Below are 27670 nucleotides of genomic sequence, written 5' to 3'. Positions count from 1 at the left end.
GCTATCTTTGAGGTGATCGGCGGCGTAGGTTGTTTCGCTCTCTGGTCGCGCCTGATTCCTCAGCGAGTGGCCTTTGGTACGAGGAGGTTGGGGGTCTCGAGACTCTCCCCGCCCCCCGCCCCCAGTGTCGGTTTTCTCGGCGCCTTGGCTGCGCTGGCCTCGCGGCCGCCTCCGTCAGAACCGCTCCCCGGTGCAGCCCCGCGAGGGCCGGCTGTAACCGCGCCCCCGGGCCGGACGATGCCTAGGAAGCTGCTGCTGCTGCCCCCGCTCTCCGTGTCCTCCGCTTTCCGCGCCCCGCGAGCCTGCCCCGCCGCCCGCCCCGCCATGAACGCCGCCCGCACCGGCTACCGAGTCTTCTCTGCCAACTCCACGGCCGCCTGCACCGAGCTGGCCAAGCGCATCACCGAGTAAGGGGCGGGGATAGCGGATGTCCCGGGGGGCCCCTTCCTTTTGGGGAGACCGTCCTTGCTCCTCTTCGCCTCCACATCCCCCGACCGGGGCGAGGGATGATTTGGCCCCTTCATCCCGCTGCCCCCACCCTCAGCCCCCACCCCAACTCTGAAGCTGAAAACGCATTGGGCCGGTTGGCTCTTAACTGGCTTCTCCCCCAGCCCACCCCTCGGGTCCTTGGAGCGCCCGCCCTGCTTTCGGCTCCCCACTCCCACCTCCCAGGCGGTGGAACCCCCGCGCCCCCCCCCCCCCCCAGATTAGAGCTTTGTGGGAGCGGGGGCGGCTCTGGGTTTGGCTGCTTTTCCCACGGTTGGAGTTGACCTCTGGATCTGATCGCTGCGGTTCCCAAGTCTTCCCACCCGGGGAGACGGAGGCCGGCACGTAGTTAAAACATCGGGTGCAGTAGATGGGGGTGGCCGGGGGCGGCCTTGCAAGTGAAAGACCCCCGAGGCCCAAGATGCACGGACTGAAGCAGACGTGTAGGGGAGGGCAGTGAGGACAAGGCAACCCCGGGGAGCAGATTTATCGCAGCTGATGATTGAAACGACAGGTCTAACCGTAGTCTGTAAGTCAGTTAGGTTCAATCAGTCTAAAGTCTTTGCTTTTTCACTTGTTCACCTAAGGAAGCCTCCAGCCTCGAGTGGCCTTTGGGGTCTTAGGAGCTTCGGAGTCTTGCCCCTGGGCAAGAGACTTGATTTTCCTGAACTTCATTGTAAGATAGAGACAGTTCCTTCTACTGGGCCCAGAACATTGTCAACACAAACCAAATAATGGTTCATGCCTACAAGCGTCTAGCAGAGCAGAGGTTCATAGTGGCCCTCTGAATAATACATGCTTACTAAATGGCCTCTTTTCTAGTTGGCCCTTGTAGAGAGTTCCAGAGCCTATTGTAGAGAAAGAACCTTCTGAGGCCTTTGCAAATAAAGTTGTTTAAAAAATAAATTAGCTTGTTTTTTAACTTTTAAAGTCATTTTCACGTTTTAAACAACTTTATTAGAGTTCTGTGGGGTTTTCAGAGTTTATAAGTAATGCATGAATATATTTCAAAATTCTAGATGAAAAATGTAGAAGAAAGGGGAAATTTTAGTCATATTATCTCAGTAATGCCTGTGTTCTTTTTAGTTAGTTTTAAATGAGATTAGAAGAGTGTAAAAAAACAAACAGTCCTTTTGCAGTCTACTACCTAGCTTCCATTCCTGACCACTGATTATTTGTCTTTCCTTCTGAGGCCAACTAAAACACTAATTTTAAATATGAAGCTTGTGTTTGTTTATTTTGGGTCACATTTACCACAGTGACCTTGCTGAGAGAAACCAGAGTGGGGAGGGCAGAATTAAATAGTCAGTGGTTTTGCCTTGGTCTTATATTTGGTTCTTGAAAAAATTGTTCCAGAAAAGTTTTAAGTTTTAACCATTTTTAAGTGTGCAATTCACTGGCATTAAGTACATTCACAGTGTTGTGTGATTATCAGCACTGTTCATTTCTAGATCTTTTTCATCATTTCAAATAGGAACTCTGTACTCTTTAAGTACTAACTCCCCTTTATCCACCCCTCCCAGTCCCTGGTAACCTCTGTTCTATTTTCTGTAGCTGTGAATGTTCCCATTCTAAGATCCTCCTATACATGGACTCATACAATATTTGTCTTTTTGTGTCTGACTTTTTTACTTAGAATCTTTTTTTTTTTTCAATCGAGGTTCATCAATAATGTGGGCTTCCCCGGTGGCTCAGTGGTAAAGAATCTGTCCACAATGTGGGAGACCTGAGTTCAGTCCCTGGGTTGGGAAGATCCCCTGGAGGAGGGCATGGCAACCTACTCCAGTATTCTTGCCTAGAGAATCCCTGTGGACAGAGGAGCCTAGCCGGGCTACTGTCCATGGGGTCGAAAAGAGTCAGACACAACTGAGCGACTAAGCACATAGCACATCCGTATTGTAGCATGTACCAGAGTTTCATTTCTTTTTAAGACTGAATAATGTTCTGTTGTATACTTGGTTGGAGTGTTTTTAAACAGATTGCAGAACATAAACAACAACCGATTATCAACAGCCCTTATTTCACTCATTAAAAATGGTAATACTGACTGATAACTGAAAACAAACAAAACCCATCATTAATTCCTTTGTCTACTCTCTTGTCTAGTCCTAATGTATTTCACTGTGTGTGTTAGTCACTCAGTCACGTCTTTGCGACCCCACAGACCGTAGCCCACCAGGCTCTGTCCACGGGGGCAAGAATACTGGAGTGAGCTGCCATTTCCTTTTCCAGGGGATCTTCCCGACCCAGGGCCTGAACCTGGGTCTCCTGCATTATAGGCAGGTTCTTTACCATCTGAGCCACAAGGAAAGCATATTTCCTAGATTGTCTCAAAAATGAGTTTTCCACTTGGTTTGTTCTAATCAGGATCCAAACAAGATTCATAGTGCATTTGGTTAATGACACGGAAGTCTGATGCATTTGACCACTGAGGCATTTACCTTTGGCTTGTGTTTTTGGAATTATTGCTGCTAACCACGTATTTGTTTGGCATCGATTTTGCAAGACAATTATTATTCGAAAAATGATGGAACTAGATGTTAAACTTTGGTTGTGGGCTCTTCCCAGTAAAGTGGTGTGTTACAGAATGGTGAGCGCTGGAAGTTGCTCATGGAATGACAGTGGATTTTTAGTTCTTAATGAGTTAAATTTTCTAAATTTTTTTTTTTTTGGGTAAGAGAATGCTGATGTATTCAGAGAAGGCAATGGCACCCCACTCCAGTACTCTTGCCTGGAAAATCCCATGGACAGAGAAGCCTGGTAGGCTGCAGTCCGTGGGGTCCCTAAGAGTTGGATACGATTGAGCGACTTCACTTTCACTTTTCACCTTCATGCATTGGAGAAGGAAATGGCAACCCACTCCAGTGTTCTTGCCTGGAGAATCCCAGGGACGGGGGAGCCTGGTGGGCTTCTGTCTGTGGGGTCACACAGAGTCGGACTGAAGTGACTTAGCAGCAGCAGCAGCTGATGTAGTTATTGTAGTCTTTTTGTTAAACATGTGCCTGTGAACTGAAGTTTTTCTAAAAAGAGCCTTCATTCTTCTTTTTCAATTGTTTATTTTTTGGCTGAGTTACACAGCATGTGGGATCTTAGTTCCCTGACTGGGGATTGAACCCCAGTCCCCTTCATTCGAGTTGTGACTTCTCTGATGGTCCAGTGGTTAAGATTCTGCACTTCTGAAAGGGTCTTAATTGCTTTTTTTCTCCCCTTAGGCGTCTTGGTGCTGAATTGGGGAAGTCTGTGGTTTATCAAGAGACCAATGGAGGTAAGTTAAACTTCTTAAACGTTCTTTGTCCTTCAGGCTCTGTTTAATTGACTGGCATGTTTTTAAAAGGCGAGTGTTACTAATATTTAACACAGAAATCCGTTGCTCTTTAACAATAGGGTTGGAAGGTTTTCAGTACTTCTAAACCTTGACTGGAGAAGGCAGTGGCACCCCACTCCAGTACTCTTGCCTGGAAAATCCCATGGACGGAGAAGCCTGGTGGGCTGCAGTCCATGGGGTCGCTAGGAGTCAGACGAGACTGAGCGACTTCACTTTCACTTTTCACTTTCATGCATTGGAGAAGGAAATGGCAACCCACTCCAATGTTCTTGCCTGGAGAATCCCAGGGACAGGGGAGCCTGGTGGGCTGCCGTCTATGGGGTCGCACAGTCGGACACGACTGAAATGACTTAGCAGCAGCAGCAAACCTTGACTTCTTGTTGTCTCCTTAAGTCTTCTTTCCTGTTGTTCCAAGGTAATGCAAATATCTTATCATTTTAGAATGAAAAAAGTGATGGAGGAGATTTTTCTTCCTTATTTTGCTGTATTTGATACAGACTTTCTATGTTTATCTGTCTCACTAAGTTATCAAATGGTGTTAAGAGCCATCTGTACTAGATAGGTAATGACTTACTTTAAAAACCTCTTTGAGTTAGTTTTATCTCTAATTTTTTCTCTCAAGTCTTGTCAAAGCTCACCCTGGGTTAGTCACCACTTTTTGTTGCCACTTAAGTTTTTTGTTCCGAACCAGGCGGAGGATGTGGGACTCTTAATTCCCAGCCCAGGGATGGAACCCGCATCTCCTGCAGTGGAAGCATGAGGTCCACTGGACCTCCAGGGAAATCCCCTGCCTGGGTTTCCAGGGAGAGCTGGAACATGAAATAATACTGCTTGAAGGCCCTTTGTTGATAGCCGTGTTCCAGGAATAAACCCCTAGCTGGGAATTATTTTTGCAAAGTGGAAAGCCTTGGATTCATGTTTCTGTGTTTGCTCAGGAGATAATTAAGATGAAACTGATGTTTGGGGAGCTAAAAAAGCAAAGTATTGGGTAGTAATGTAAAGCATATGTTCTGGAGTGTGTACAAGTTACATCTGTGTTATATAATCAACCCCCAGAAACCCTTAATCCAGCTTCCACACTCAATAGCTGTTAACTTGGTGACTTCAGAAGCTTTCCTGCCAGGGCAAGTCAGGAGATGCTTATTTTGTTTTTTTTTGTTGTTGTTGTTGTTATACACATGCCTGTGAACTGGAGTTTTTCTAAAAAAGAGCCTTCATTCTTCTTTTTCAATTAATTTGTTTATTTTTTGGCTGAGTTGTGCAGCATGTGGCAATCTTAGTTCCCTGACCGGGGATTGAACCCCAGTCCCCTTCATTGGAAGCGTGACTTCCAATGAAGGTGAGTGCTTATAGGTGAGATAGCCTATTTAACGGTAACAGATTCGGTTCATTGTGATGGCATTTGGGGCTCTCATAAATGAAGCATTCGAGGAAAGGAGGGAGGTTTGGGGAGCACCTTTTTATCCATCTTCCCATCACTGTTCTGGGCCTCCTCTCTCTCTCATGCTGTCAAAGCAGCTTCTTAACAGGCCTTCTTACTTGCATTATCAACCTTTAGTTCTGCTCCCCGCCAACGTGTTATTTCCACAATGCAAACGTTTTTGACTTACCTCTGTTTCACATTTTACAGGCTAGAGTTCAGTCTCATTAGCAGTCGTGTTGGGGCCCTTTGGGACCTTGATTCTGCCCATCTCACCTGCTTCACCTCTCATTACACCCATGAGCATGTCTTGTGTGCTCTGATCAGGAATCCATTTGAAATCTGCCTGCTCCCCTCACTACCTCCACTGCTGCTGCTCTGGTCCAGCGCACTGTCTGTCACTTGCCTGGACTCCAAAAAACGTCCTAGAGTGGCTCTCCAAGTAGCCACTCCTGCTTTGCCACCATTTTCTTTACGCAGTAACCAGTGATACCACGAATCCTCCAGTGGTTCTCCTATCTACTTTGGAATAAAATCCAGACTCTTGGGAAGTCTGGCCACAGTTGGCTCCCTGCCCTCCTCTCTGTCTCCTTCTCTTTCAGTCTGTCTCCAGATGCACAGTGATACCCCTGCCCCGGCTTGGCACACTCTGCCCCCGCTGTTCCACACTTGCGTTCCCACTGCCTGGTCCAGCCTGCGGTGAGGCCATCGTTCCCAGGCCTGTTTCTCCTTTCTCGTGGCTGGGCTTTCTTGTACATACTGGCCTGGAGTGTTTGCTAGTCTGTGGCATTGCATTGTCTCTCCCAGGTCACTCTTTGTCCCCTTGGTCCAGTCCTTCTCTTTGGGACCCCAGCTCAGGACCTGACACAGAGGAGGCCACGGCGTTGTTAAAAGAACAATGCAGATATTAACCCTTGGCCTCTGTAATTGCTGAATACTTTTCCCTGAGCATCTTGTGTTTATTTAGTGATGGATTTTCTTTTCTGGACCCTGAGATTTTACATAGACCTGATTATTGCTTTTGCCTTCTAGTCTATTTTTGGCTTATTTTCCCCTGAGCTTGACTTTTTTTTTCCAGTACATGTCATTCCCAGATCTATTAAGAATTTATTTTAGTACACTAAGTGAAGTGTTGATTTAAGTTCAGTTCAGTCACTCAGTCATGTCCGACTTTTAGCGACCCCATGGACTGCAGCATGCCAGGCTTCCCTGTCCATCACTAACTCCCGGAGCTTGCTCAATCGCATGTCCACCCAGTTGGTGATGTTGTCCAGCCATCTCATCCTCTGTGGTGCCCTTCTCCTCCTGCCTTCAATCTTCCCAGCATCAGGGTCTTTTCCAATGAGTTGTTGTTTAGACTCCCCTTTACTCCCTCCAATTGCTGCCCACTTCTTACAGCATTCTTACACCATTCTTACAGCATGAAGTACTTTTCCTTAAAACTATAGAACATTTTTCTTTTTCAGAAACAAGAGTTGAAATACAAGAATCTGTTCGTGGCCAAGATATTTTCATTATACAGACAATACCCAGGTAAGAGCAGGACTTTATCCCTTTTCCTCTAAAAATCTTAGTGATGTACCTTGCTGTCTCTTCATGTGAACTTCAGTTTTCTCTAAATTTAAATGTGTTTGTATGTTAAATGCTTTCTAAAATACGATACATATGTATGTGTGTGCATGTATACAGACACACATATTCGTCTTTTGGAATTCTTTCCATGCTGTCACACTGTACTTAACTGCTGTGTGTTTACTTGATCATCTTTTCCAAGCTTGAAACTCCTCAAGGACAAAACATCCTCCCTCCATTTGCCAGGGTCTGTCTGTTCCACTCTACTGAGAGCTTTTGTTGTTGTTAAATGCAGTGCATAGCTGCTCTGGTTCATATCCACTGAGGCCGGTTTTTGCACTGCATTTAATTTTGCACAGTGGCCAGTTCCCCCCGACCGTCTCTATTGCAAGCACCATCTACTCCTTCTCTCCAGGCAGGAGGACAGGCCCTGGCAGAATGCTGGCATACCTGAGTGTGAACTTCCCCATGGTTATCTCCTTTCAGCCCCTCACTGGGAATGGGGTTGGTGTCTTTGAAAAATCCAGACCTTCACATCTCAATCAGTTCAGTCCTTGAGATTGTGTTAGTGACAAGCAGGGCACTGTGTGCCCCAGCACACAGACGTGTTACACGCATCACTTTTAATCCTCGTGTGTCAGTCCTACGTGGCCGCTCTTGTTTGGCCCCTGTGATTCTGAGATTTATGATAAGAAATATGGATTTGGTCTTCCTGTCCTGGCGCAGAGCTCCTAAAACTTGGAACTTCCTCCTTGAGAATAGCAGTCAAAGTATCTCCGTTATTCAGAACAAGCCCCTTTCAGTTACCCCTGAATTATGTTAATGCAAGGAGTTTTTGGAAATCCCCTGGATAAACCCAGGATGGGGGCTGGTTCCTAGGGGCACCAACCTTGTGATGAGAGAGTGGGTACCTTCAACCTAGCCCCCGTGACCTCTGGGGAGGAGTTGAATCCATCTCCAGTGGCCATGATTTGACCACTTGTGCCGGTATCATGAAGCCTCCATAAAACCCCCAGAAGGCCTGGGTGTGGAGAGCTTCTGGGTTGGTGAAGATGGGGGTGCTGGGAGGTGGGTGCTCACAGCAAGGGTGGGAACGCTCTGCACCCTTCTGCCATACAGCATGCAGGATCTTCGTTCCCCGACCAGGGATCGAACCCGTGCCCCCCTGCAGTGGAAGCACCAAGGCCTAACCGCTGGGCCTCCAGGGAATTCCCTGAGTTCTTCTTTTTATTATTATTATTAATTTGCTCTAGCAAACTAATCGGAGCTGAGGAGTGGGTCCTAGGAACCTCTCAATTTATAGCAGGTTGGTTAGAGACAGGTGACAGCCTGGACTTGCCCATATCTGAAGTGAGGAAGGGCAGTCTCATGGGACTGGGCCCTTAAGCTGTGGGATCTGTTGCTATGTCCAGAGAGAGACAGTCAGAATTGAACTGAATTGTAGGACACCCAGCTGGTGTCCCCAAGATTCTGAGAATTACGTATCTATGGGAAAACCCCAACACATTTAGTGACCAGCAGTATTCAGTGTTGTGAATGTACAGAGAAGGAAAAAACCTTTTCCTTACAGTCCCCTCTGATGGGATTGAGAAAGTTGGGCCTGAAGGAAGCTGAGGACCACAGGGTCATGGAGAAAGTGATCTGAACCCTAGTATAAAGAGTTTCCTTGTATACTGATAACTGGTAGCTACTCAGTATTTTATTTTTAATATTTTTTTCTGATTATAGGAGTAATATTCATCTCTAAAAACACAAGCTTTATAGAAACGTGTATCAGAAAATAAAAATTCCCCAGCCCTCATCCACCCCCTAGTCTTCTGAGATAACTAGTTTAAGTAGGTGTTTGTCCCTCTCTGTTGGATATGAAAAAAACAAATTTAGGCTCCATCATTCAGGTGATCCTCAAAACCAAAATAAAAGCCATTTTAATTTCTCTGCATGGCTCAGATTTCAAAAGGGTGTGTAGCGAGACCCGCCTCTGCCCTCAGCCACTCCGCTTCCCTCCCTGGATGTGGCAAGTGTCATCGGGCTCCTAGGCATCCTTTCAGAGACTCTGCATGTTCAAGCAGTTGTGTATAGGTTTTTCTTAATTTTTTGCATAGAAGGAGCCTGATAGGGAGTTCCCTGGCAGTCCGGTGGAGAGGACTGTACCCTTCTACTTCAGGGGGTATGGGTTTGATCCCTGGTTGGGGAACCAAGATCCTACAAGCCAGGTGGTGTAGCCAAAAAGAAAAAAAAAAATGCTGTTGCACATTGCTGAACTTAAAAAAATAAAAAGCCATGTATCATATCAACACAGGAAGAGCCACTTCATCTTTTAAAGATTCAGATTTTGAAATAGGCACAGGTTTACAGAAAACTTGTCTGTGCAGCACAGCCACTTTAGACAAATTTGCCAGTCTGATACCTCCCCACCCCCCAAATCACACAGCGTGTGATTCCTACAAAGGAGACCTTTCTTTCTCTCTCTGTCTTTTTTTTTTCCTGCACCACATGGTCTGTGGGATCTCCGTTCCCCGACCAGGGATCAAACCCGGGCCCATGGCAGTGAAAGCTTAACCACCAGACCACAAGTTAGTTCCCAACGAGGGCATTCTCCTATACAGCCACAGTGCTGCCATCAAAATCAGGATACTGAGACCTCTGTGTCGTTACCACCTAAGCCTCAGACACCATCCCCAGCTGTCTGCTGTCCCCCAGGGCTCTTCTGGCTGGAGGAGCCAGTTGAGGCTCAGGCGGCACTTACTTGTCATGTATCTTATCTTCTAGACAGTCGGGAACCGTCCCTTAGTCTTTCCTTGACTTTCAAAACTTTTGACACTTTAGGAAGATGTTGACACTTCGGCTGGTTGATTTTGTTGAGTGCCCCTCAGGATAGGCAGTTCATTTCCTTGGTGGCAGCAAGTTGTGCTTTATCTAATTATTGGTTTCCATATCTCATGGTAACCCAGAAGGCAGCAGAAATGTTAATACATGCAATCCAGGGTGGAGTTGGGGCAGTACTATAGACTGAACTTTATAATCTGCACATGTTTTCCAGGGGAAGGACAAAAGAAACATGGAAAAACTTGTTGGTTAATAGCTTATTGGGAACTATTTGTTGTTTTCTTTGTTTATTTTTTTCTACTCATGCTTAGGATATTTGAAATTTAACCAAAGGAAGAGGTAAGGAGCAGTCCTTGGAGTTGCAGTGGAGTGACTCTTATAGGATAACATGACAGTAATTTTACATACTCACCATGTGGAAAGGCTTCTCTTTGAAGCAGCAGCCCAGATACACGTGATGCTTTTAGAAACCAGAACCCTGTCCTGAAGATGGTGTGGTTCCCATGTGTACTTGTTTTGAGATGATTTTAGAAGCCACAGTTGTCTTCCCTGGGGTTCAGTTTGGTGGTATCAAAGCAAAAACACCTTCACTGGACAGTTCCTGTATCTTTCAGGATGATGGGGATAGGAGAGGAAATTTGGAGAAAAGACAAAGAGAATGTGTGTGTGTGTGTGTGTGTGTGTGTGTGTGTGTATCCCATGAAGAGTTATTGGGTTTGTCCCAGTAAACAGTGTAAAACAACATTCTGTTACCTGACTACAGAATATTTAAATGACAACTAAATTTAGTTAATTTAGCGGGGAATTTGGTTTTTAGTCCTATCTGCCATACGTGGTTATATAGATTGCCAATCGGTGCAAAATGCACAGTTTAAAAGTTGCAAGTTAAGTTTTATTTGAGGACCTTACTGAGGACTATAGCCTTGAAGCCAGTCTCAGAGATGGCGCTAAGGAACCACTCTGATGAGGTAAGAGAGGAACCAGGATATGTGTGAGGTTTTTTCAGGGCTGGAGGGGCGGGGGGAGAGGGGCAAGTGAAACATCAGAAGATTATTGCTGATCACAAAGCAGAGACAATACAATATTTTAGTGCTTTTCTGTACTTGGGAAGACAAGGATTTGGGGTCATTGAAATTAGCCCTTAGGTATGCATCTTTTTATCTAGGGCCTGTTACCCAAAGCCTAGAGAGCTGCTTGTTTTTCTCCATCCTGAATTCCCCTCAGGGCTTGACTCTGGTGGAAGTCAAGAGGTGTCCTGGGCAAGGTATGTAGGGAGGGGTCCGGAGCTTTCAGCCGCTCTCCCCCCAGCTCTCCAACCCGGAAGTTCTCTGAACCCCCTCCTTTTTGGGTTTTTACAGAGGCTTTATTACATAGGTATGATCTATTAAATCGTTAGCCATTGGCGATCAGTTGAATACAGATGTCACGGGACAGGACTGAAAGTTCAACTTCTCTAACACATGGTCTGTCTCCCAGGCAACCAGTCTCCTCCTTCAGGAGCAGTCCAAAAGTCACCTCATTAACATAACTAAAGACACCTTTACTTGTCTCAAAGCTTAGGAAATTCCAAGGGTTTCCAGACAGAGCCAGAAATGGCAACCAAATAGGTATTCCTGACTGTAAATCACGCTGTCACAGGGACTCAGGGAGCTCCCAGGTAAACTGAACACTGCAACCAAGTGAACTAGATAGGAAGCTTTACGAAGTGTTGTTTGAAGGACAAGTTTTCATGTTTTGTGTCACACATTCTAGTTTGTTGATGTAACTGCTGGTGTTTATTCACTAAGTCCTGTCCATCTCTTTGCGGCCCCACAAACTGTAGCCCGCCAGGCTCCTCTGTCCGTAGAATTTCCCAGGCAAGAATACTGGGATGAGTTACCATCTGCTTCTCCAGGGGATCTTCCCCACTCAGAAATTGAACCCATGTCTCCTGCATTGGCAGGTGGATTCTTTACCACTGAGCCTCATAAGACGACTCATTAAAAGAACATGAAGCTTACTTGCTGCAAGTGATTAATTGTTGGAGGTGGAAGTGGCATACATCCTGCTCCCTGACCCTCTTCTCAGTTCTTCCATCTGTGTTGCTGGTCTGTCTTTGCAGTTTTAACTGATATGTATAGGCTGTGTCCTTACCTCACACTCATTTTTTGCCCATTGAAAATGAGAGAGCAGTAAGAGCCAAGGTTAATATAAGATGTGATAGTCTTAGGGAAGAGAAAAAGAGTTGGTAAACAATTAAGATTGTTCTACTTAGAGATTACAGGCACTAGCCAGAATGTGCTGGGAACAGATAAACAAAGCAGAAGCTGCCAGCCAGTTTCTGTTGGCCCTGCTAACTCACATAGTAACTGCCTGGTATCCAGTTTGTCCGGCGTCCCTCAGAGAATGGGTAGAGCCCCTGTGACAAAGGCCCTTTTGTCGCCTTCCTGACCGAAAGGGGGTAGGGCATGGGAGGCTTTCCTTAGCCTTGATCTAGAGAATGTTGAATCCCCTGGTGCATAGGTCATTAGGAAACGGAAAAAGTTAAAAAAAAAAAAAAAAAAAAACCTCATGGGAGAGATTAGTAATTAGTGGAAAGAAAGTTACTCTGAAGTCAAGGCTTCTCCAAAACTTCTGTTCCTCTTGTCACACTCAGTGTCTTACCATCCGGCCCTCCCTTGCGTGGTGTCTAAACCTGTGGTGTATGGTTGTGTTGTAAATGCTGTCACAGAGACAGCTGAAAACCCATGACCCAGATAAATATTCTTCCAGGATCTGTTGAATTAACTTCAACCCTCAACGTGTTGTTGGCATTGGGATCTGGTATAAGAAACCACCACGTCCAGTGAAGCTTTTTTAATGCCACACATGCACCACACCAGTGGAAGATTAAGAAAGCTTATCTAACGTCAACAAGCAGCCTGTATGTGGAAGCGGCTTTTGATAGAGGGTATACGATGCCTGATGTTTAGAGACGGACTCCTGAGTTACATACGTTCTATCCTGAGTGCCGTACCGGCTTCATCTGAGCCCCCAGAGCCCACAGGCATCCATTGAGATGATATGTTGTGGGCGGGGAGCTCTGTTCTCTGGGCTGAAGGATCAGAAGGGGAAGGGAACATTCTCAGGTGAGTTAGCATTCTCCTAGGGACAAATGATTCCAAGGGTGATGGTGGGGGAAAGCCAGAGGACCTCCCCCCAACAAGATGAGGTCAGCCTCTTTTACCATGTTACCTCCCCACCTAATACGGTACCTGATGCAAGGTGCTCAGTAATTATTTGGTAAATGGATGATGCAGGATGAAAATTGTTGAAGAGTGTGGAAAACTGACCAAGTATTATGAATTCCTAAGTGTTAGGTTGATACAAATGTAATTGCGATTTTAGACCATGAATTTTAAGTCATTATAACTGGGCTCAAACATATCTTTATTAATCAAAATAGGAACCATTAAAATCAACACATTTTTGCCAGAGGAATAAGTTGGTATATTCCTGTAGTGTAAAAATCAGTGCTTCGGGATTCTACAAACTCTTGGAAAGCATTTTCTGCCTTCTGCTGGTAGTGGAAACATTTTCCCTGCAAAAAGTTGTCAAGATGATTGAAGAAGTGGTATTTGGTTGTCGAGAGGTCAGGTGAATATGGCAGACGAAGCAAAACTTTGTAGCCCAATTCATTCAATTTCTGAAGCATTGGTTGTACCACGTATGGTTAGGTGTTGTCGTGGAGAAGAATTAGGTCCTTTCTGCAGCCCAGCTGCAGGCGTTGCAGTTTTCGATGCATCTCGTCGACTTGCTGAGCATACTTCTCACATGTAATGTTCCGCCAGGATCACAAAGCTGTGGTGGATCAGACTGGCACAGACCACCAAACAGTGACTGTGACATTGTTTTGGTGCAAGTTTGGCTTTGGGAAATGCTTTGGAGCTTCTTCTCCGTCCAGCCACTGAGCTGATTCTCGCCGGTTGTCGTATAAAATATACTTTTCATTGCATGTCACAATCCAATCGAGAAATGGTTCGTTGTTGCTGCACAAAATAGGAGAAGATGACATTTCAAAATGACAGGTTTTTAATTTTTGGTCAGCTCACGAGGCACATACTTATTGAGCTTTTTCACCTTTTCAATTTGCTTCAAAGGCTGTTTGATCATAGAATGGTCATTGTTGAGTTCTTTGGCAACTTCTCGTGTAGTTGTGAGGATCAGCTTCTATGATGCTCTCGGTTGGCTGTTGTCAACTTCCGATGGCCAGCCACTGTGCTCATCGTCCTCAAGGGTATCATCTCCTTTGCGAAACTTCTGAACCACCACTGCCCTGTACATTGTTAGCCAGTTCCTGGGGCAAATGCATTGTTGATGTTGCTAGTTGTCTCTGCTGCTTTATAACACATTTTGAACTTGAATAAGAAAATTGCAGGAACTTGCTTTTTGTCTAACGTCATTTCCCTAGTTTAAAATAAATATAAAATACACAGTAATAAGTCATTAGCAAAAAAACATAAAGTGAGAAACGGGCATTAAAATGATGTATAATATAACCACATTTATTTAAGGAAGTATTCCAAAACAGCAAAGTTCAGCAGTGGAAAACTGCAATTACTTTTGCACCAACCGAATAGCCTTGAGGAATCAAGATTGCTGGGAGAAATATCAATAACCTCAGATATGCAGATGACACCACCCTTATGGCAGAAAGTGAAGAGGAACTCAAAAGCCTCTTGATGAAAGTGAAAGTGGAGAGTGAAAAAGTTGGCTTAAAGCTCAACATTCAGAAAACGAAGATCATGGCATCTGGTCCCATCACTTCATGGGAAATAGATGGGGAAACAGTGGAAACAGTGTCAGACTTTATTTTTCTGGGCTCCAGAATCACCACAGATGGTGACTGCAGCCATGAAATTAAAAGACGCTTATGCATTGGAAGGAGTTATGACCAACCTAGATAGCATATTCAAAAGCAGAGACATCACTTTGCCAACAAAGGTTCATCTAGTCAAGGCTATGGTTTTTCCTGTGGTCATGTATGGATGTGAGAGTTGGACTGTGAAGAAGGCTGAGCGCCGAAGAATTGATGCTTTTGAACTGTGGTGTTGGAGAAGACTCTTGAAAGTCCCCTGGACTGCAAGAAGGTCCAACCAGTCCATTCTGAAGGAGATCGGCCCTGGGATTTCTTTGGAAGGAATGATGCTAAAGCTGAAACTCCAGTACTTTGGCCACCTCATGCGAAGAGTTGACTCATTGGAAAAGACTCTGATGCTGGGAGGGATTGGGGGCAGGAGGAAAAGGGGACGACAGAGGATGAGATGGCTGGATGGCATCACCGACTTGATGGACGTGAGTCTGAGTGAACTCCGGGAGTTGGTGATGGACAGGGAGGCCTGGCGTGCTGCGATTCATGGGGCTGCAAAGAGTCGGACACGACTGAGCAACTGATCTGATCTGAATAACCTTGAAAGTGTTTGATAAGTGTCTTGTCACGATTATACCAAAAGATTGTGTGTCTTCTGACCTTTTGATGCCAGACGTGGAATGTTATTAACTTGGGAATATGAGGGAGAAGAAGATGCCAGTTTATTTCAGAGAAAGGAAATGATAACTGGAAAATATGTAACCTGTTAGCAATCCAAAAGGAATGTCTCAGTTGACAGTTGCATCTTGAAGTTGAGCCCATAATCAACTCTGCCTACCCTGTGGGAGAAATAAACACAGAAGCTTATGATTGAAGCTTGAAGTAGTCGTGAAAAGTCCAGACTACAAAGGGGAGGTAGGAAGCCCCCTCCCGGTGAGCGTGGGTGGGCGCGGAGACGGTGTCAGAGTGAAAGGGTGTCTTTGCGTTGCTCCCTCCCAAGTGCGCAGGTGGATATAAACTGGAAGAGACTGGGGGAAAGTGGCCTGACAGTCCTTCAAGCTAAAAAGCGTTTCATGATGAGTATTTCATTCGACCACTTATTCAACAATCATTTATTAAGTTTCTGCTGTGTTGATGGCAGGCCTTTTCCATTTTGATCAGGTGATTCAAGAACTGAATAAATAATCCAGGGATTTCCCTGGTGATCCAGTGGTTAAGACTCTGCCTTCCAAATCAGGAGTGCAGGTTCAGTCCCTGGTCAGGTAACTGAGATCCCACATACCACAGCTATGGGGGAAAATGGGCAAAAATTAACATAAATAAATAAAACTTTTTTTTTTTTTTTTTGGTTAAGTATAATCTGAAGAGCCTGTTCCTCACTTGGGTGGGAACTCAGACATGGGAAATGATCTTCTTTATCTTGGGAAGGCAAGGGGGAAATACACTCCTAATGCAAAAGAAAGGGTGTTTGAGGACACCTGGACAATCCCAAGAAGAGTTGCGAGGAGGCTAGAGAGAGGGTTGAACTTTAGAAGGTCATCCTGAAGGATTTCAAGGCCCTTTAAGAGCAGAGCCTTACCTTATACTTGATCAGTCTTGGCAAAGGGTAGCACTCAGCATTCATTAAAATTTGGAAATAGCCTTTCCTTTGAATACCTTTCAGATTCCCATTTCCTTCTTAGTTTGTCTGGGTAATCTTTGTATCACAGGTGGCTTCAGTGGTAAAGATTCTGCCTGCCAATGCAGGATCCACAGGAGACTTGGGTTCAGTTCCTGGGTCAGGAAGATTCCTATGGAGAAGGAAATGGCAACCTGCTCCAGGATTCTTGCCTGGGGAATCCCATGGACAGAGTAGCCTGGTAGACTATGTCCATAGCCTTTGCCTCGTAGGCAAAGGGTCTGACACAACCTAGTGACTGAGCACGCACGTGAATCTATATCTCAGGGGAAGAAGGGGCGGGGGAGATTTTTGGAAGTTAACACCCAAGACCTTCCCGCCCCACTCATCCTTCTCTCCATCCCAAAAAGAAAAAAAAAAAAATTCTTTCAGCTAAATAGAAGGGGTGGATTTTCCCTGGTGTTCCCCGGAAAAGAAGGTGCCAGCACCCTGGCCCGAGTTCAGATCCTGGGGTTGGTACCAGCAGGTGTGGGTTAACTCTGGTCATCAGCAGTCAACATTTGCTTCACCTGCCACTCCCATGACCGTATCACTGACAAGATCCAGGCAGAGATGAGTGTGGATGATGGTGCTGTGAATGTCAGTAACCTCAGATGCAAACTAGAGTTCACGCAGCTCAAAAGAAAAGCAAACCAGCTTCCTCGTGTATTCAGGAGGTGCCATCCTAAGCTACTGAGATGATTCACATTAACACTCACCTTGGCAACCCAGGTCAGGTTGCTGGGATTGAGATCCTTGCCAGGGGTTAATAAGTGACATTAATCCCAAAGGACAAATCTCACCTATTTCAGAGATGTGAACACGGCTGTGATGGAGTTGCTGATCATGGCATATGCACTGAAGACCGCCTGTGCCAGGAACATCATTGGTGTCATCCCCTACTTCCCCTACAGCAAGCAGAGCAAGATGCGGAAGAGGGGCTCCATTGTGTGCAAGCTCCTAGCGTCCATGCTGGCAAAAGCGGGTGAGTGCGGCCCACGCCCGGGGCCCCACACGGGCGGTTAGGACCCTCCCCGGGCCAGAGCAGTCCATACCCCACCAGCCGTAGGTGGTTGGTGGATACCTATTTCTCTGAGTGGTGTTGGGTAGTTTCTTTGTCTTGCTTGCTTTTGCATAATTCTGGTTAAGGATCGTGAACTTAGGTGTACATTTTTTTTCCTCTTTGTCCCACTTCAGAGTGACCTTGTCTGCTTCAGGATTCTTTTCTCTCAACTTGGACTTTTTCCTCATTCTATGTCCTGTTCATCTTATCATCATTGAAATTATAGCTGACCATCCTGGCATTCAGCTGTGATCTTTTGAGCTTCAGGTCTAGATTTGTTGAAACCTTAGCTACCAGGGGGCTTAGTGATAAAGAATCTCCCCCTGCCAATGCAGGAGCCACAGGAGACGCGGGTTCGATCTGATCCCTGGGTTGGGAAAGTCCCTTAGAGGAGGAAATGGCAGCCCACTCCAGTATTCTTGCTGGAGTAATCCTATGGACAGAGGAGCCTGGCGGGCTACAGTCCATGGGGTCACAAAGAGTCAAATGAGACTGAGCACGAAATTCTGTATGTACATAGTAGTAAAACTTTTTTTTTTTTTTTTTTTTACCATTTCTTCAGCTTATATACTCTCTTCTTCCTCCCTGATTGTCTTTCTGTATAGCAGATCATAGCAGATCATTTTCATCATATGTTTTTGTAGTGACCTACTTTCTGTTCAGTGTAACAGCCTTTCAATTGTTGGGATTTTATTTGCTTCATGTTTATTTAAAAACTCAAATACAGATCTGAGTCCTCAGAAACATACTTGAATTCCATTCTTTAAAAATGTGTAATGTTTTTGGAAAGAACAAGTAATTCTGGTTCTTTCCAAAGAACCAGAAATTTTGCTCTGGAAATTTTTCAGTGAGCTTGGTCACTTGCCATGAATGTACATTTTCTTTTGTTTAGCACTGTTGATTAAAAGAGTATGTTTTCACTGTTTTTCTGTAAGCGTACTTCCTAACCCGTTCTCTTAGGACATAACACAGATTTCTCTGGAGTCTTCACTGTCTTATCCTTGCGTTTTGTGGTTTCTTTCTTTCTAGTATGTATATTACTTTGCTTTTGCTTTCCTGTTCCTTCTGCATTTATCTACAGCCCTTCAACATTTCTTCCTAGATTCTTTAATCAAGGCCTTACTTGTTTACATCTATTTTTGCTCCAGTATTTAATGCCCCATTCATATTTTTGCTTCTGCCTGATTTTTCTTTTCCTGGTTTTCAGGCCCAAGCCAATGGTTAGAGTAGAAGAGAGCACTGCTTTTTCTAGGGGTAGTTTTCTAATCCACGTGGAAGGTTATAGGCTCCTTTACATCAGGCTTAACATTGTCTTTTCTAAGTTTTGTTAAGGTTGCAAATAAGGCATAGAACCGGCGCACTTGGTCACAGTGCCCCCTGCCTTCAGTCTTCTGTTAGGAAGCAGGCACTGGGCGTCTAGTTTGTGTCCACTGTAGCTGTCAATTTGTACGGGTGAACTTTGTAATTTTGTGTTTTAAAATTTCAGGTTTAACTCACATTATCACTATGGATCTTCATCAAAAGGAAATACAAGGCTTTTTCAGCTTTCCCGTGGACAACCTTAGAGCCTCACCTTTCCTGCTTCAGTATATCCAGGAAGAAGTGAGGAGCACCAGCAAATACCCCCTTGTCCTCAAAAGAGACCCCATGTAGTTCTTCTCTGGTACCAGGTTTCCATATTGGAAGGCGCAAAGGGTGATCACATGGTCTCTTGCTGAAGTCTTAATACCTGAGGCAGCCAGCCAGGGTCAGCGTTGAGGCACAGAGGATCTTTTATTTTTTAAAGACATTAAAGACAGATTTCCTTCTAAGTATCTTTAGCCATTTGCTTATGTTTTCTAAAATGAAGGTTTTAAGAATTGTTTTTTATCTTCTTGATGTAGCCTACTTTGGCCATGATGCTAATTGATAAGGATTAAAAAAGGGTAACTGTGTGAATGAGATTCTAGCATACTTATTTGCTAATATGGATCATTTTTATAAGAGGAAAAAAGATGTAATGCCAGCACCCAAGTATTTTTGTTTATTTGTTTATTTTTGATACCTTTTCAGTATTTTCTTATTTTTCCAAATCTAGATTCCAAATTACAGAAATGCAGTCATTGTAGCTAAGTCGCCTGATGCTGCAAAAAGGTAAATAAGCCAGACACACTCATCCCTTTCGGGTGCTTCTGAAGTCCAAATGGGCTGTGTTAGGACCCGGGGTCTGTCCTAATACAGCCTGTGAAAGCTCCAAGTCCAGCTTTCCCCCAAGTCATTGTCATACTCCAAACCACAGCTTTACCTCTAGTCTCCAAGTAACAGAGTGGTTCTTAGAATTACTCAGTTTTCCCTTGGGAGAAAATGAAGTTCTTCCTTCAAGTTCTCAGCAAAAGGAAAATAAGAATTCCACAAGCGCCTTTCAGGCATTGGTTTTTGAGACCTTTTTGAACAGAATTCTGAAGATGAGTGACTTCCCTGGCAGTCCAGTGGCTAAGACAGTGAGTTTCTGGTGCCGGGGTCTCAGCTTCCCTCCCTGGCTAGGGAACTAATATCCCGGCGTGACAAGCGGCCAAAAAATAGAGAAAAAACAAAACCAAAAAGCAACTAAAGATGAATGTGAGGCTGTTGGGCAAAGAGTAGAACCAAAATGCCCAGAATCAGATGCCAGCCCACTTCCCCTCTAGGGTGCCTCTTGAGATGTTTGCATTCTGGCCATAGAGAAAAAACAAAACCAAAAAGCAACTAAAGATGAATGTGAGGCTGTTGGGCAAAGAGTAGAACCAAAATGCCCAGAATCAGATGCCAGCCCACTTCCCCTCTAGGGTGCCTCTTGAGACGTTTGCATTCTGGCCTGAGCCTCACATTCTGACTTGTAGAAACAGTTACTTTGTGTGTCTCTAAATGGTGGACTGGTATTTTCATTCTGTGGTTAATGAAGTGATGAGAAAGCCGTGCCTGGGTCTTCCTTCTCATGCGTCTCACCCCTCCCGTTGGCCTCCTCTCAGGGCCCAGTCGTACGCGGAGAGGCTGCGTCTGGGCCTGGCTGTCATCCATGGGGAGGCCCAGTGTGCAGAGATGGACATGGATGATGGCCGCCATTCCCCGCCGATGGTCAAGAATGCGACTGTCCACCCAGGGCTGGAATTGCCATGTAAGAGCAGCCGTGTCTTGATTCTATTTGTAAATTGAAGACAGTTTTGAATAGTACGAGTGGCTAGGAGTTCATTCCTACGTGGATGTATTCTGGTATTTTCTGTTTTTCAAGTTTGAAATTTTATTTCTTTTTTTAGTATTAATATGATTTTAAAATTATTTTATATTGGAGTGTAGTTGATTTACAGTACCGTGTTAATTTTGAGTGTACAGCAAAGTGGTTTAGTTATTTGTGGTTGTTGCTGTTTAGTTGCTAAGTTGTGTGTCTGGCTTTTGTGACTGCGTGGACTGTAGCCCGCCAGGCTCCTCTGTCCATGGGATTCCCAGGCAAGAATACCTGAGTGGGTGGCCATTTCCTTCTCCAGGGCATCTTCCTGATCCAGGGGTCAAACCTGCATCTCCTGAATTGGCAGGTGGATTCTCAACCACTGAGCTACCAGGGAAGCCTAGTTTAGTTATACGTTTAATATTATATCTATTACACATATTATACATATATATACACACATATATCTATTTTTCAGATTCGTTTCCCTTATACGTTATTACAGAGTATTGAGTAGAGTCCCCTGTGCTACACAGTAGCTGTATATTGCTACTATTGTCCTTGCTGACTATTTTACGTACAGTAGTGTATATGTAACATATCTGTTTATCCCAAACTCCTAATTTATCCCCCTTCACACCTCTCCCCTTTGGTAACCGTAAATCTGTTTCCTAAGTCTGTGAGTTTGTTTTGTTTTATAAATAAGTTCATCTGTGTGCTTTTTTAGATTCTATTTATAAGTGACATGCTATCTCAGTATTTTAAAATAATTGAATGGTATTATAGTGATTTTATCTTTTGTGAAATATTTTGTTACACACATTTGTAGGCATTGAGGACAGTAGAGCTAATCTGGGTAGCACTTGGCTTTCCAAGAGTGTGAAATAATTTTGGCTTTAGTAAAAAGTTGTGTGTGTAGTGGTGTGAAATCTCAAGCTTTGTACTTCGGTAAGAGGGTGATGGCGCTTCCCAGGTGGCAGTAGTGGTACATACCCGCCTGCCAGTGCAGGAGGCTGAGGCACGGGTTGGATCCCTGGGTCTGGAAGATTCCCTGGAGGAGGGCGTGGCAGCCCACTCCAGTGTTCTTGCCTGGATAATCCCGTGGACAGAAGAGCCTTGTGGGCTACAGTCTAGAGGGTCACAAAGTGTCAGACATGACTGAAGCGACTTGGCACACTTGCACACGAGATGGATGTTGGCAAACGTTTGTCAAATATCAGGCTTTGGTGATCAGGTAACTAGCATTTATTTTAGTGATGTAGCCCTTTTGACCTGATACACCTGATTTTTTTTGTTTTTAGTAATTTTATTTGTTGATTTATTTTTAGCTGTGCTGGGTCTTTGTTGCTGCACGGGCTTTTCTCTACTTGTGATGAGCAGGGGCTACTTTCTAGGGTGCTTGAACGTCTCCTTGCGGTGGCTTCTCTTGTTGCGGAGCACGGGCTTAGCTGCTCCGTAGCACGTGAGATCTTCCCAGATCAGGAGTCAAACCCATGTCCCTGGCATTGGCAGGCGGATTCTTAACCCACTGCGCCCCCAGGGAGGTCTTGTGAGGGCCTGTTCTCTTAATGCTCTGATGAAGTCTGTCTCTTTTTTAGTAGCCACCAAATTGCGTGTTGAGTTTGTGCTGCTCCCAAAGCCAGTTTTGAGCAGGGACTGAGCGTACCAGGAGTGAAGCTTTTGTTTTCCTAGTCTTTTTTTTTTTTTTTTTAAGCCTTGACCCTAGCCATGTCTGTTTTCATTTCAAACTGACAGAATTTTTGAGGGGGAAAGGTAGGCTTACCAAAGAGTCAACAGGAGCATCAGACTAGAGCTGAGTTTCTGTTTCGGTCTGACAGGAGATACCAGCTTGCAGTCTTTTTCTTTTTTTACAGAGAAAAATGGTCAAGAAGGGACCACATGTCTTTAAGAAGTGGGAAGGTCAGCATAACCACCTATCCCCGTGGTTTAATTTACAGACAGGATTTGAGAAAGGCTTTTCGATGTTAGTTGTTTACTTCCTCCTCTTTTAGGTGATGCTTATACGCAGGGCCTTTGTGACTGGCCAAATTCAGGAAATCGCCTTGTTTCCGGAATGGGAATCAGGAAGTGCCTGTCGAAGTTTGCCAGTAGCATAGTGTTGGACTTCAGCCTGGCCGACGTGCCGGTGTGCGCACAGGGACAGCCGTTCTTCCAGGCTTATAGCACCTGTCGAGAGGAGTCGGCTCTGGAGGATGGCCTGCTGATAATTACTCAACTGTGGAATTACCGTGAATTTAGCCTCTTCCCCTTCCCTCACTACTCCTACAGTAGATATTTCAGAATTAAAAGAAGCTTCCAAGACTTCCCCTGTAGTCCAGTGGTTAAGACGCCACACTCCCAGTGCAGGGGGCACAGATCGGGGAACTAAGATCCTGCATGCCACGCAGAGTAGCTGGGAAAAAAAAAAGTGTTCCAAAAAAAGCAGAATGTCTGTTCTGAAATACTTCTGCCCGCTTGGTTTACTGGGGCTTCCCTGGCGGCTCAGCAGTAAAGAATCTGCCTTCAGTGCAGGAGCCTCGGGAGACGTGGGTTCAATCTCTGGGTTAGGAAGATCCCCTGGAGGAGGGCATGGCAACCCCTCCAGTATTCTTGCCCGGAGGATCTCCCTGTGGATAGAGGAGCCTGGCGGGCTATAGTCCATGGAGTTGCAAAGAGTTACTGAAGCGACTTAGCACACAGCGAGCTCAGTTTACTTAACCCCCTTTTCAGGTGAATTCCTCTGTCCCTTCAGCTTCCTGTAGTTTGCTTTGTATTCGGGATGGGCCTTTTTCACATGTAAATTTTGTAGTAGATAAGAAGCCTCAACTTTAAGGACCAGTTAAATCAGGAAAATCAGGACCAGTTAAACCAGGGGTTTCCCTGGTAGCTCAGATGGTAAAGCGTCTGCCTACAACAAGGGAGACCCGGGTTCAATCCCTGGGTCAGGAAGATCCCCTGGAGAAGGAAATGGCAACCCACTCCAGTCCTCTTGCCTGGAAAATCCCATGGACGGAGGAGCCTGGTAGGCTGCAGTCCATGGGATCCCGAAGAGTCAGACACGACTGAGCGACTTCACTTTCACTTTCTCTTTAATCAGGAAAAGGTGATGGACTTGTGATTGTCTTCAGCTTCCTAATTTTCAGGAAACTGATTATGTCAGTGGTGTAGTTATCTGATAGTGAGGTTACATTCTTTGTCCCAGTAAGGTCACCTCAGAGGAAAATGAAGTCAAGCCAGCTCTGGCAGCATTTCCCTGTTTACTTTCTACTTAGCGGCGTTTGTTTGTTTCTTTATTGTGTTTCTGTTCTGAGTGGCATTGCAGTGGGGCTGCTTCTCTGTGCAGGTGAGATCTTTCTAGCTCTGCTCCTCCACCCTCCATCCAGAGGTCCCCGTGCACTCAGGGTGGTCTGGGTCTTGGGCACACGGGGCTGCTGAGCCCTTGAAATGCGGTTGGTCCCAACTGAGAATCACCACGTGTGGAGAAGGCACACCAAGTTAGGAAGACAGTGATGAAAAAAAAAGTAAAATGTCTCTAATAAAGGTGCATGTCAATTATTTGTCAAAATGATAATATGTTAGGTATATGGAGTAAATGAAAAGTCTGTGAACTTCACCTATTTCTTTTTGCTTTGTGATATGGGTATGGAAAGTTTAAACTCGGCTTCCTTGCTGCTGGACGGTGCTCCTCTAGATAACCCATCTCTGGGAGGCCCTCGGTTAATTAAGGGAAATCCACATATTTTTAAATTGTCTGGGCTCTGCCACCTGTTCCAGGGAATGCGATGTGATGACTTCATTCACCTAGTGACGCTTGGCTGACTGGGGTCTTGTGATTTGTTTTGCTTTCCTAGTGATGATGGCCAAGGAGAAGCCGCCCATAACGGTAGTTGGAGATGTGGGAGGACGCATCGCGATCATAGTGGTAGGTCACCATCCCCCTGCCGTGCAGAGATCACATCAGTTTTAGTAGGTGTCCACCTTGGGATGGGTGTCCAGTGGTGATGATACGTATAAATGGCTCCGTCTAGCCTTGACCCCCCCTAGGACAAGTAGCAGAAACTTTTAACCAGATGAACAGGGATTATTATTACAACTTACACATGTAAAATGAGCACAGTAGTAGCACCTGTAAGTAAATTCAGTTCCACAAATAACCTTTGTCTTCAGGGCTCTGGGTTCTATGAAACCAGCTGACCCTACTCCTCACCCTTAAGTCTGTGGGCCATGAAGTGAGCTAGATGGGCCTTCCATTTTCACTGTTGAGAACGTGTGTCTCCTTTGTTACTTTAACACGATACCTGTGCTCCCAGCTCTTAACTGCCTCTGCTGGGCCACAGGATCCAGCCTTTACTATGGCTCACTTCATTGCTGTGTTCCCATCAATTAACTTCCTCTTGGGCAAACGGTAAATGAGACACTGGCTGTGCGGTTTTCATCAGAAGTGTGAAATCTGGAGAGGAGTCTTGGAAGATCTCCTGAGCTGAAGCCGGGAGGTCAGGTGTGACTGTAAGGCTTTGCCGCGCTCTCCTCGGAAGTTCAGTCCGCGCGGCTCTGTTGCCACTGCCGAGGGCTGTTCAGTCCTGTCTTTGACCCGGGCGATGGCTCTGTTCTTCCACTGGACACCCTCGCAAGCGAAGTGCAGAGAGGCACGTGTTTACAGACGGGGGTGGAGGGACCTCCTCAAGCCCGAGTGTGGGTCTCTCCGCAGGACGACATCATCGACGATGTGGAGAGCTTCGTGGCAGCTGCGGAGATTCTGAAGGAGAGAGGCGCTTACAGGATCTACGTCATGGCCACCCACGGCATCCTGTCTGCAGAGGCCCCCCGTCTGATCGAGGAGTCCTCCATCGACGAGGTCTGTCTGCTCTTTTTGAGGTGTTAAATCTTTATTTTATATGGAAAGAGCTAACATTATTTCTGTGTAAGGTAGACATCCTGGGTGAGCCATTCGGGGACGTTCACTTAGTCCAACTTAGAGGTCTGTGTGCTCCTGAGTCATGATTTGCTGCTCTGTCTTCTGTGAATAGTTCAGTGGTTCAGTCAGTATCACTTCCTCCCTCTCCAAAGGACTGAAATCATGCTTTGGGTGGCTAGCAGTCTGTCTGGGCAGATGTCAGATTTACAGTTAGAAATTGGGCTTGCCTGGTAGCTCAGCGGTATAAAGAAGGCACCTGCAGTGCAGGAGCCGCAGGAGACAGAGGTTCAGTCCCTGGGTCGGGAAGGTCCCCTGGAGTGGGGCATGGCAACCACTCCAGTCTTCTTGCCTGGAGACTCTCACGAACAGAGGAGGAGCCTGGTGGGCTACAGTCTATAGGGTTGCAAAGAGTCGAACATGACTAAAGTGACTTAGCACGCATGCACACGCAGTTAGGAATATATGTCTATTTTCATATAGACTTGCTCTCTGTACTTCAGTATAATTTGATTCTAAAGTACCATTTCTCTCAAGACCTAAATTCTTCCCTAATAGGAAGGTTTCTCACAGAGCTGGGTCTCGTCTCATCATTTCTGCATACATAGACCAAGACCTCCATAAGCTTCTCTTTTGAATCCCTTGCCTTGAATGTAAACCTTCCCTTGCGTAGTATTGGTTTGGTTTGTAACAACACACCCCGTGACACATAGGGTTTTGTCCTTTGAGACTTGGTCTGTGGGCACCACATGTTAGATACACGTTTCCAAGTGACCGCGTCAGGCCGCACAACGTCAGTGACGGTGTTCATTTTCTGTTACTGCGCAACCAGGTGGTGGTGACGAATACTGTCCCTCACGAGGTGCAGAAGCTGCAGTGTCCCAAGATAAAGACTGTGGACATCAGTCTGATTCTTTCTGAAGCAATCCGGAGAATCCACAACGGGGAGTCCATGGCGTACCTCTTCCGGAACATCACAGTGGACGACTAGCTCTGGCGGCGGCCTTGGCCCTAGAGCTCCTGAGGAAAACACGTGAAGAGCAGTGCCTTCAGTTGTGTACACGGGGTTTCCTTTCAAGGGAGGCAGATGGTTTTTCTTGCCAAGTTCGGTGGGTAGGAGGCATTAAGATAAGATAGTCCAGGGGACGACAGGGGCCGTGGGGGAGTGGCCTCAGCTGTCTCCTGTCACCATCCTGTCTCTTAAAAAAAGTTAGATGCCTTCCTGAGCAGGATCTGAAAATCTTGCTGATGTTGAAAGGGAGTGAAAGGCAGATGAAATCCTGACTCTCTAGCTTTCATTCAGTTGTTTCCACCGCAGGGACACGTCCGTGTGAATGTTGAACCTGGTTAAGGAAGCTGAGCACTGTTCCTATTCTACTTGTCGTCTTGCCGGTCAGCTTTCCCCAAGTCTTTTCTAGAGAATCCTATTTTTCTTTAAGAACCTGCTTGCCAACAGGCAGTGACAACGAAGCATTGGGGGTGATGCTCCTAGGGAGGACTTCACATTAGCAAGTCACGCCTATCTCTGGATCCCCGCGTTGCTCTTAAATTGCAAATAAAAGAATTTGCTGTGTTGTTAGTGTCTTCACTGCAGAGCTCCCCACTCTCCTGCCTTCTGTCCAGACGCTGCAGAAGCCAGTGCCTTGAATGCAGACGGCCCAGGTCCATGGCTGGCCCCAGCCCTGGATAGACATACCCCTCTGCACATTCCATCCCCTTACCCTCACGTTCCCTGAAATTAAATTCTTGTTGAATAATACGTGATATTTCAATGTTTGAATATTCATATCTGAATATATGAATGTTCAGTATTTGAAACCTAAGCATTGTTACTTTAATAGACCTAAACTGCACTTTTTCCCTGTGTGCTCGGTGACACTGAGGTTGGTTGCGTTACTTAGGACTGCATTTCATTTTTCTGCCAACATTTAAAATGACACAGTCCTAATTCTGTTATAGTTGACATCTTATTTGTCAGGTAGACTTTTTCTAGTCTGATCCAAGTCAGAACTGAATGAAACGGGAGGGAGCAGTGTCTGCCTGGAAATGAACTGCAGTTGCTCATTTGTTCCGTTGGTTCCTGAGATAATAAACGCCGATTCACTTACTTGTACCATTGCATTTCTCTGCGGGGAAGTTTCCTGGACATTTTTCTCCCTTTCCTAACAGCTAGGAAAGTTCCCCAGCCCACCATGGAGACTTGAGCACATTCCCTTTCTCAAGCACACAAAAAAGTTGCCTTCTGTTAAGAGTCCAAGTAGGAGGATCTTGAGAAAATAACTTAATTGTGAAATAATTCCTGTGGTTGTAGAGGAAGTGCCGTGGCCTGCTGTTACTCAGCAGACTGGTTTTGTCCTGGAGGTTGGGCCAAAGACCCTTCCCGGGTCTGTCTCATCAGCT

General features: G+C 45.6%; 1 protein-coding gene across 3 annotated transcripts; it reads left to right on the top strand.

The window, feature by feature from the left end:
- On the top strand, positions 1-27377 carry PRPSAP1 (phosphoribosyl pyrophosphate synthetase associated protein 1). Of its 3 annotated transcripts, none has more exons than XM_055575200.1 (10): positions 1-76; positions 3699-3751; positions 6698-6764; positions 16927-17099; positions 18664-18779; positions 19255-19310; positions 20165-20310; positions 24210-24280; positions 25067-25213; positions 26103-27377. In XM_055575200.1, the coding sequence occupies exons 4-10, from the start codon at positions 16946-16948 to the stop codon at positions 26259-26261; spliced, it is 849 nt and encodes a 282-aa protein (XP_055431175.1). In that variant the 5' UTR covers positions 1-76; positions 3699-3751; positions 6698-6764; positions 16927-16945; the 3' UTR covers positions 26262-27377. The 3 variants fall into 3 exon arrangements, with proteins under 3 accessions (XP_055431175.1, XP_055431173.1, XP_055431174.1); XM_055575198.1 differs by lacking the exon at positions 1-76 and adding an exon at positions 86-407; XM_055575199.1 differs by lacking the exons at positions 1-76; positions 20165-20310 and adding an exon at positions 86-407.
- The last annotated feature ends 293 nt before the right edge of the window (positions 27378-27670 follow it).

This window comes from Bubalus kerabau, chromosome 4 (assembly GCF_029407905.1).
Source record: "Bubalus kerabau isolate K-KA32 ecotype Philippines breed swamp buffalo chromosome 4, PCC_UOA_SB_1v2, whole genome shotgun sequence".
In the NCBI taxonomy this organism is placed as follows: Eukaryota; Metazoa; Chordata; class Mammalia; order Artiodactyla; family Bovidae; genus Bubalus; species Bubalus kerabau.
Note: the sequence above shows the minus strand (reverse complement) of the source record. Positions and strands in the feature narration are given on the sequence as shown.

Excerpts from the sequence above, each read along its gene's own strand:
- PRPSAP1 (XM_055575198.1), top strand. The coding sequence starts at position 238 with ATGCCTAGGAAGCTGCTGCTGCTGCCCCCGCTCTCCGTGTCCTCCGCT. Across the intron at positions 6,765-16,926 it reads ATTATACAGACAATACCCAG|AGATGTGAACACGGCTGTGA; the intron begins GTAAGAGCAGGA and ends CACCTATTTCAG. Across the intron at positions 17,100-18,663 it reads GTCCATGCTGGCAAAAGCGG|GTTTAACTCACATTATCACT; the intron begins GTGAGTGCGGCC and ends TTAAAATTTCAG.